General features: G+C 26.6%; 1 protein-coding gene across 1 annotated transcript in view; it reads left to right on the forward strand.

Moving 5' to 3' along the window:
- Window positions 1–8001: 8001 nt before the first annotated feature.
- Window positions 8002–10754, forward strand: part of LOC102592163 (threonine dehydratase biosynthetic, chloroplastic-like) — a 6345-nt gene continuing 3592 nt past the window's right edge. Inside the window, exon 1 of the mRNA XM_006339038.2 lies at window positions 8002–8662. Coding sequence (XP_006339100.1) covers window positions 8207–8662 — 456 coding nt within the window. The 5' untranslated portion in view covers window positions 8002–8206. The remainder of the gene's footprint in view (window positions 8663–10754) is intronic.

Consider the following 10754-nt stretch of genomic DNA (forward strand, 5'->3'; position numbering starts at 1 on the left):
TTTCTTTTTCATCAATTTCAAACAATATATGTTGTTAATTGATAGATTTTTTGGAGTAGGCCTTTTTTTTTATTATTAATTATTGTAATTTATTGTTTCTTTTTCGTCAATTTCAAACAATATATGTTTATCATATAATCCATTTTATGTGGTACCAAGAGAATTTAGAGTTAATTAAATTTTTTATATAAGTTTTAAATAATTAAGCTGTTAATTATTATAATGTATAGTATTACTTATATTATTTGTAAATATATTTAAATATTATATGTTAGGTTTTTTATCCTAATTTATATGGCATTGATAGAATTTAAAGTGTCAAATAATTGTTAATTATTGTAATAGATAATATGGAGTATTTAAGTCATTTATAGTATAGTAATTAATATATAATATGTAGTATTTAAGTGTTATATTATGGAATTTGAGAAGTTATTGAAATTTTTATATGATTTTAAAAATATTTTAAATTGTTAGCTATTGTGATTTGTAGTACTTTTTTTTAACATAATTTTGAAAATAATATTTACTAATCTATTTGTTCTAATTTATGTGGCAGATATAGAATTTCAAATATTAACCCTTTTTTATATGTCTCTTTAATATATTAAGTTGTTAATTATTGTATTTTATAGTACATTTTGAACCTAATTTTTTAATAATATATGTTATTTGCCATGTCCCAATTTATGTGGCATTAATTGATAGATTTGTTGGAGTCGAGAGATTTATTTTGTTAATTATTGTAATTTATAGTTTCTTTTTCGTCAATTTCAAACAATATATGTTTATCATATAATCCATTTTATGTGGTACCAATAGAATTTAGAGAGTCAATTAAATTTTTTATATAAGTTTTAAATAATTAAGCTGTTAATTATTGTAATGTATAGTATTACTTATATTATTTTTAAATATATTTAAATATTATATGTTAGGTTTTTTATCCTAATTTATATGGCATTGATAGAATTTAAAGTGTCAAATAATTGTTAATTATTGTAATAGATAATATGGAGTATTTAAGTCATTTATAGTATAGTAATTAATATATAATATGTAGTATTTAAGTGTTATATTATGGAATTTGAGAAGTTATTGAAATTTTTATATGATTTTAAAAATATTTTAAATTGTTAGCTATTGTGATTTGTAGTACTTTTTTTTAACATAATTTTGAAAGTAATATTTATTACTCTATTTGTTCTAATTTATGTGGCACATGCAGAATTTCAAATATTAACCATTTTTTATATGTCTCTTTAATATATTAAGTTGTTAATTATTGTATTTTATAGTACATTTTGAACCTAATTTTTTAATAATATATGTTATTTGCCATGTCCCAATTTATGTGGCATTAATTGATAGATTTGTTGGAGTCGAGAGATTTATTTTGTTAATTATTGTAATTTATAGTTTCTTTTTCGTCAATTTCAAACAATATATGTTTATCATATAATCCATTTTATGTGGTACCAATAGAATTTAGAGAGTCAATTAAATTTTTTATATAAGTTTTAAATAATTAAGCTGTTAATTATTGTAATGTATAGTATTACTTATATTATTTGTAAATATATTTAAATATTATATGTTAGGTTTTTTATCCTAATTTATATGGCATTGATAGAATTTAAAGTGTCAAATAATTGTTAATTATTGTAATAGATAATATGGAGTATTTAAGTCATTTATAGTATAGTAATTAATATATAATATGTAGTATTTAAGTGTTATATTATGGAATTTGAGAAGTTATTGAAATTTTTATATGATTTTAAAAATATTTTAAATTGTTAGCTATTGTGATTTGTAGTACTTTTTTTTAACATAATTTTGAAAGTAATATTTATTACTCTATTTGTTCTAATTTATGTGGCACATGCAGAATTTCAAATATTAACCATTTTTTATATGTCTCTTTAATATATTAAGTTGTTAATTATTGTATTTTATAGTACATTTTGAACCTAATTTTTTAATAATATATGTTATTTGCCATGTCCCAATTTATGTGGTATATTGAATGTAATTATAATAAAACATGTTGTATTTAGTATGACAAAAGAATTCAAAATTTTTAAAAATTAAATAAATAGTAATCCTAACTTCTAAGAAATGTCACAAATATATATATATGTGTGTCTGTAAGAAAATGATATAAATTACATTAATGATGAAATGAAGATTAAGAAAAGAAGTAAAACAAATTAATAATAATATTGATGATGATAGGAGTTAAATAAATCATTTTTTATATTTTGTAAATTTTCAATATAAATTTTTCAGTCTTTTAAAATTAGAAAATGCTAAAAAAATAAAACTAAAACTAAAAATCGAGGCAACAATTATTTTAAGGAAAAAATAACAAAAAATGTCAGAAACATTGATCAGAATAAATAAGTATCTATTGCTAAGAAGGTGTCACCCCACATTTTCTATTTTAGCTTTATTATTACATATAGATAGGAACTTTAAGATGAAGAATGATCCAAAAATTTTAAAAATAACAAATCAATTATGTAAAAATACATGTGTAATTCTTATAAAGTTATAATAACTAATTTCTTCAAATAAATAATTAAATGAAAGAAAAAAAAGTAATTAAGAAAATAATATAAATAACACTAATTATGAGATTAATAGCATTGATGAGGAAAGGAACTAAATATGATCATCTTTTTAAATTCTTTTTTAAGAAAATATATATAAACTTTAATTAAAGATAAATAAGAAAAAAAACCTTTAATTAAACATACAAAAAATCAAGACAAAATTAAAGAAGAAAGAAATTAGAAGAATAATGACATTGAAATAAATAATATCTAATTTTCTCTCTTTTCAAATTACAAAATAAATTTTTGCTTGTTCTCCTCCTAATTTGATACGAATTCCATAAATAGAATGATTTTTTCTCCGAATAATTTTTCTTACCCTTTCAAACACTAATCAGACTTCTTATAAATTTCTCAACCACAATGAATTTTCTCTCCTTGTAGGAGGAATAAACATTTTTTCAAAAAGTCTTTTATTTTGAAAATAATTTTTTGTTACATAATCTCTTTCTTTACATCAATGTCTTCACAAGAATAATGAGATATTCTCTCTTTCTCTTTTGTTAAAAAAGTCACATGACCTAGAAATTTGATGGACATCTTAGCGACAAAAGTTGATACCATATATTGATCATTATCGTCAGAAGAAGAAGAGCCAAAGTGAAGAAATTTGTTCTTATTTGTTACAAATGCTCAACTATTTTGTTTTTATTTTATAGGCTAAATAATTATAAACAGTTATAAAAAATGAATAGTTTTTATCTTTTCATCTTCCATTTTCATTTACTTAAATCTATATTAGTGTAATGGATGTTATAAAGGGCATAATTAATCGGGTATGACATAAATACTTTTTTTTTAAATACAAATAAAAAATACAAAACACAGATAAAATGTCAAAAAAAGGAAAAAAAAGATGAATACAAATACTGGTCATAGAGAGATGCCACATCAAATTGTCAATATTCAGCTTTATATATACATATATAGGTTCATGTCCTTAGATGTTATTTTATTACTTTAGCTGGCATCGACATTTTTGTAAATCTGATATCTACTTTGGAACATTTTATAATGTGGCATAGGCTGACAATTGAGATCATAAATTTAAAATAATAAAATTTAATTTATTATAATACTAATATCAATATCATAAAGATATATATATATCATTTAAAAAATATATAAAAAGTATTATAAATTATAATAATTAACCGCTTTTTAAAACAAATTCATATAACTAATTTGATTTACACTCCAAAATTCATAGGTGTCACATAATTTACACATTAATTCTTCATTACTTAATATATGTAATTATATCAATGACATATAAATTGAAATTAAAAAATACATATTTTATTTGAAAATCACGTAATAGTACTATAAGGTATAATAATTAACAACTCAACATATTTTAAAATTTTAGTTGACTCTCCGAATTCCATATGTCTCATGTAATTGAGACAGAGAAAAACATATATTGGTTTAAAATTAATAAAAATATTATAAATTATAATAATTAACAACTTAAAATTTATAAAAAAAAACCTTTAAAATTTTTTAGTTGGCTCTCCAAATTCAATCGGTATTACAATAATTAAAACATAGAAATTAACATAGATTGGACTCCTGCTGACATTTATGTTTCCTTTTTCTAAATTTTCTCTTTTATACTTTATATAAATAATTTTTTTTATGTAAAAAGTATAATAAATCATAATAATTAATAGCTTAAAATATTTCAAAACATATAAACAGTTTTTGTTAACTTTCAAAATTTCATCTATGCCGCATAAATTGAGAGAAATATAGATATATAGATATTTTAAGTTGCTAATTATTCTGAGTTATAGTACGTTTTATGTAATTTTCATATATATTACTCGGTCCTGATTTATGTGATACAAATGAAATTTCAAAAGTCAATGAATTTTTTATAAGTTCTTTTTTATATTAACTTGTTAATTATTGTGATTTCTAATATATTTACGTAAAACATACTCTAAATACAAATAATTAGCAACTTAAAATATATAAAAACATACTAAAAAATTGATTCACTTCAAATTTCATATGTACCACATAAATTAAAACAGAAACAGTAACATATATTGGGCCCCGTGCTGGCACGGGGTCCTATATCTAGTAATATATCTATGTTACACTTTAGTTGATAACTTGATATTGACAGTAAAATATCCTAGTCAATAGCTTTCATTCTTGACCAAAATGCCAGTCATAGTTATTGCATTATTGAAAATAGTGGATACTGGATATTTTACTTTATTCCAACAGAATTATCACATACAAAAAAAACTTTAATATTCATGACCTTTCAACTACTTGAGATACTACTATTATTTTTCAAAAACCTTTCATTTCTTATTTCAAATCGATTTAACAAAAATACTCTATCTGTTCAACAATAGTTATTCACTATTGACTTGACACATTCCTTCAGAAACAATAAATAATAGGGGTACTATTACTATTTTATCCTTTGATTTTATTAAATTTAATGCTTTGACAAATGTGTTAGATGATAAATAGTATTTAATAGCAAGGGTAAAATAGACATAAAAGGTAAATTATCTCTTGATTTTTTAAACTGGACAAATATTATTTGATAACTATTTTTAGTATAATGTACAATTATTGTTGGATGGAGAAAGTAACTAACATTAAGCCACTTGTAATAAAAAATAAATAAATTTCAATAACGTACACAGAGATTTATATAAGTGATTTCAATATATAAAAAGGTGAATAAATAAAATAAATAACTATAGTAATATCATGATTAAAAACACAATTCAAGTACACTAGTATAATTGCTTTATTGATACACAATTTAAGATAGTATTTTTAAAAATAATTCATAATCTGAAAAATACATTGTAATGTTACCGTTAAATGTTGTGGTGGAGTGGTAAGTGTTGTAAAATTTTGAAATCACAGAAATGCTTGTCGCTTGAAGTATGCCTATGACACTGTTCTTAAAGATATTTCACCTATATCAAATTCTTCTATTATAAAAGTAGGAGTCAGAATCTAACAAAGATTTTGGATTGATAGAAAATCGAGCGAAATAAATTGAGAAGAAAATATACTTACTCTGCCATATTTAAGGCTGATAAATACTAATTAAATGTAGGAATATTTTTAAGACATAGTCTTATTTTGGAGGTAGTAAAAATATTTTTTTAATAGTAAGGACTTCTTCATTATTAATTAGTAGTTTGGGGTTCAAGTCTTGTATATGTAGTCAGTCTTTGGTAGGGAGCACTTTGCTCCTTTAAAGTAAAAATTTTCAAGCGAATTTGAATTAATTAGACCTCAAAATGAATATCATATACCATATGGAATAAATAAATAAATTGTGGTAATGTTTATGTGATTATTGACCCTTGACAAAACATGCCTTAGAAATTTTTTTACTACACTCTTTATGCTAATTCTACTAATATGTACAATTTATCTTTCTCAACAAACTATTTTTTTTCCAATCCCACAACTCAAACTCCTTAAAATAGTTTCAAAATTTAAATATGAATTCTTCTCGATATATCGAATCTTTTGATAACTATTTGATCACTTGTAATCTAAAAATATATCAAAATATTTGTGCTAACTGTTACTTAATTAAACAATCCTGCCAAAATAATATCTCTTTGTCAAAGAGGAAAGTTGAAACCACTAAAAGATTACACAGGCTCCACTTACTTATAACAAACTATTTAAATCTTAGTGCTTAAACGTTTTAAAACTCTCAAATATCTTCCTTTAACAAATTAAAATAATATTCTTTCTATTATTAATATTAATAATGCTCAAAAGTTAACCACACTTTACACCTATATATTTTTGTCCTATATAATTAACTAGTCTCCTATAATGCACTTCGCTTGCTATTTAAAGTCTTTAATGATTATTTTTGATAATTTAGTTATTTAGGTAAGAAATTTGGATTTAACAAATATTTTATCGAATTTTTTGTATGAGATTTTGTTCGTTGGGTCGTATCTTAATTGAATTTAGAACGATAATGAAAATGAGTGAAGTAATTTTTAAATATTTTTGAAACTAAGAAAATTAGGTTTTTTTAAAAAAAAGAGAGGAGAATGACCTGATATATCCCTTAACTTTGTTATTTAGAGTTGATATATCCCTTGTTATAAAAGTAACTCAAATATAGGGGTGTGCATCCGTCGGTTCGGTTTTATGTATTATCAGTTCGGTTTATTGGTTTTTTATTTTAAAATGTGCTTAACCGATAACAAATCAATAAGATATTTTTATCGGTTTTTGATTTATCGGTTTTTAGTCATTAACAGTTCGATTTTTGATTTACCCAATAAGAAAATGCTCATAAAATAAATATACGATTTCTCACTTCTCTAACAATTTGACACGATACAGTGAGACAAACAAATTAGCTGTAAATGTGTTGATATAGTGAAACAAGAAATATAATTACAATTTGCATCAATAAGAGTAGATGTAGTACGAAGGCTACAATAACATGTTACAACCAAAACATAATATGAAAATTCTGATGTGAAATAGAAGTACTATGATGTGTGAAGTGTGTAGACCGTAGTGTAGATTACTGATATAGTGTTAAATTATTAATATTTGATATTTATGAAGGGTATATTAGTAACTTATTACCGTCTTAATGGGTTATTGGTTTACCCAATAATCCAATACTAAAAAGTAAAAACTGATACCAAATTGACGACCCAATTTTTTATTTTATAAAATCATTAAAAATCCGTTAACCCAATAACCCAATAACCCAATAGCAATGACCCAATTAAAATAATTTCGGTTCGATTTATTGGCCGGTTCGATTTTTGCACACCCCTACTCTAATATGCCCTTTCGTCAGTTGGGTCGTATCTGAATTGAATTTAGAATGATAAAGAAAACGAGTAAAGTAATTTTTAAATTTTGAAACTAAGAAAATCATTTTAATTTTTTTTAAGGGAAAATGATCGAATATACCTTCAACTTTATTATTTAGAATTAATATACTTCTAGTTATAAAAGTGACTTACTTATACTCTTACCATTATGAAAATGACTCGTATATATTCCAACCGTTATAAAAGTAGTTCACATACATCCTTTTGTCTAATGATATTTATAAAAGTCATTTGTATAATGGTATGAGTGTATTCGAACCATTTTTATAACAAGAATATATTAGTTTTAGATGATAAAGTTGACGGATATCATTATATTAAAGAAAAAGGTAAAACAAAGTATATATGGAGTTTAACGTAGATATGTCTATTCAAAATCGCAAAATTGAGAAGTATATTAATCCGTAGATTCGATGAACTATAGTTTTTTACTCGCCATGTTATGGAAATAGTTCATGTCCCCACAGTTTTAATGGGCATTCAATGAGTTCATTCATAAATTCATAAATAAGAATTTCAATTTCAGCAAACAAACAAGGCCTTACCTGTATAAATATTCACAATTTTGGCCATTTCTCCCCCTCCTCAGACCTCCTCCTTCATCTGCTATAACCCTTTGCCAACGACCTCCGCCGCCGGAAAATATCTACATCTCCGGCCACCGACGGATTTGTACAATAACGTATTTAATCTTCATTATACATCTGAACGTAGGAAATGGAGGTTCTTCGGTTTACCGCCGTGAAGTCATTGAATTCCTGCGTCCGTCCTGAATTCACGGCGACGAGTTCCGTCATTGTTCCTTTTAACACTGTGAAAGTTTCCGGAACGAGGAAAAGCAAAAAGAAGGCGTTCATTCGTGCTAAGGCGACGGAGATCTTGTCATCGCCAGCTACGGTAACGGAACCGTTGAAGGCGGAGCCGGTTGAGGCACCGGAGGCTCCGGTTCCGTTGCTACGAGTTTCTCCGAGCTCGTTGCAGTGTGAGCCGGGATATTTGATACCGAATACTCCGGTTTTAGGTACTGGTGGTGTGTCCGGGTATGAGTATTTGACAAACATCTTGTCATCGAAAGTTTATGATGTAGCTTATGAGACGCCTTTGCAGAAAGCTCCTAAGCTGTCAGAAAGATTGGGAGTTAATGTATGGCTTAAAAGAGAGGATCTTCAGCCGGTATGTATCTTTTTTTATTGGTTTTGTTCTTTGCATTATTGCACAAGTTGTTAAAAATTTGAATATTTGGTGTTAAGTGAAGTTCTTTTATCAGTTCTTTTTCTGTTTCTCTGATGGATTTCCTTGGTTCTGTCTTTGTGAAAACATTTCTGTGCCAATTCATAGGTTTATTCACTGATATTGGCCTTGTGTCACTCTTTAACCGCTGAAGGTTTATGGTTGGGATGAAGGTGTAGTAGTTGCTGTTGTGTAAAAGGAATATCTTTAGAACTAGTATTTTTGAAATATCCTGTTCTCTGAGAATTTATTGTTACTAAGAGAGAATTTGGTACTCCCTCTGTTTTAATTTGTTTGTTTGGTTTTGAGTTGGCACACAGCTTAAGAAAGTGAAATAGACTTTTGAATTTTGTAGTCATGTCCTTTAATCTTGTTGTCTTAAACATGCCACGTAAAAAAATGAAATTAAAGAGTTGCTAAAAATGCAAAAAAAAAAACATTTTTTTTTCTGAAATGAGCTAATATGGAAAGTAAGAAAAGAAATTGAGACGGAGGTAGGTAGTATATCAAAATATCATCTGAAGAAACGATTTCATAGTGTTTGGTTACCTTCACTTGTGGTGGAAGATGACTTTTTCCATCCCCTAAAAGAAAAGAAAAGTTCCAAAGCTGCATAAGGGAACCAAGGCAAATTGTGTGTCTTGACTTCTTAGTTTTTTCTTTTCCATAAACTTTCAGCTGAAAGATTATGCAACCCTTTTGTGGCGGAACACAGTTATTTTGACAGAAACTTATTGTCCTGATGTACGTCTAGTAGTTAGTGATCTTTAGCTACTATTTACATTTCTATTCTCTCTAATTTCTGGACGAAAAACCTTATCAAATGGCTGATGTACCTTCAACCCTCGGTCTTTCCACGTGGAGTTGTAATGTACTTCACTGTATAAGAATGTGTCAGGATTGTTCTATTCTGGAATAGTTGAGCCTCCTAGCTATGCTAAGAGCCAGTTTTGGCAATTTGGTATTTGCTTTGTGGTTGAAAGGTTGGGAAACTAGGACTAAAGAATTGGGTGCTATACCTTAATGTACAGAGCAATCATGTAAGGTAAAGTGAAGTCTTGGTGGTTGTGTTTTTGGAATGGAGTCCTTAAATATGGAGATTCCCATGGAGTGACAATTGGCGGGATGCAGAGGTAGTTAAAGACATTCAGAAATCTAAAAGCTATTGTGTATCTGTCGTACCTTTAAGATAGTGTTTGCGGAAAGTGAAGCAGTTGGACCTCCTCCTGTGCTGGAGCTAGTGGAAAATTCAAGTTTCTTTGGATCGTAATTATTTGAATGTTTGCTCAAGTTGTTGGATCTTGGTCAGTGACTATTTGTCTATACCAACATTTTCTTTTAATTTATTCTTTTGCTCAACTTTAATAGGAAGATTCTGAATTGTTTGAGGATCATCTCATTTTATTTTGATTATGCTTCAAATATAGGAAATTTAAGGAATCTGTATAAGTCAGTTACTGTGATCTGATTGCTTAAGAACATGCATGATAGGCATTTTTCTTTTATTGTGATAATTTCCCCTTTGAGCTAAACGTTACTAAGACCCAAAGTGGGAATTGACTCTAATCTGTCACTCCGTTGGCCTTGATCTGCTGTTGTTAAAATTTTCGGATGATTTAGGGCTTCACTTGTCGGGTTTTAGATTAGATTAAGTACCTTGGAAAAGAAAAAGGCAAAATAGGCAGCACATTTGTGCTTATCCAATTGATTCTGGACTCAGACCAGAGTTTCTCTGCTATTTATGTTGCATTTTCGTCAATTAGTTGATCTTCAACGTATGATTATGTTAGCTTGCCTAGTTTCTTGTTCAGCTCAACCTTAAATTTCTGTGTCCTAGATCAAGGAGATCAAGGTCTTTTTTATCCTTTTTTTGGATAAGGCCAAAAGGTGAAAGTACTTAAACTTGTATACCCTATGGTTTATCTACTTTTGTATCTTTTGTTCCCTAAATGTTATTCCTCTAAATTTTTGACGTAGAAAACTTGTTCCACTTCTATAGGCTGTCATTCTTCTGACCGCCACCCCACCCCCCCCA

This window comes from Solanum tuberosum, unplaced genomic scaffold (genome assembly GCF_000226075.1).
Source record: "Solanum tuberosum cultivar DM 1-3 516 R44 unplaced genomic scaffold, SolTub_3.0 scf00008, whole genome shotgun sequence".
Lineage (NCBI taxonomy): Eukaryota > Viridiplantae > Streptophyta > Magnoliopsida > Solanales > Solanaceae > Solanum > Solanum tuberosum.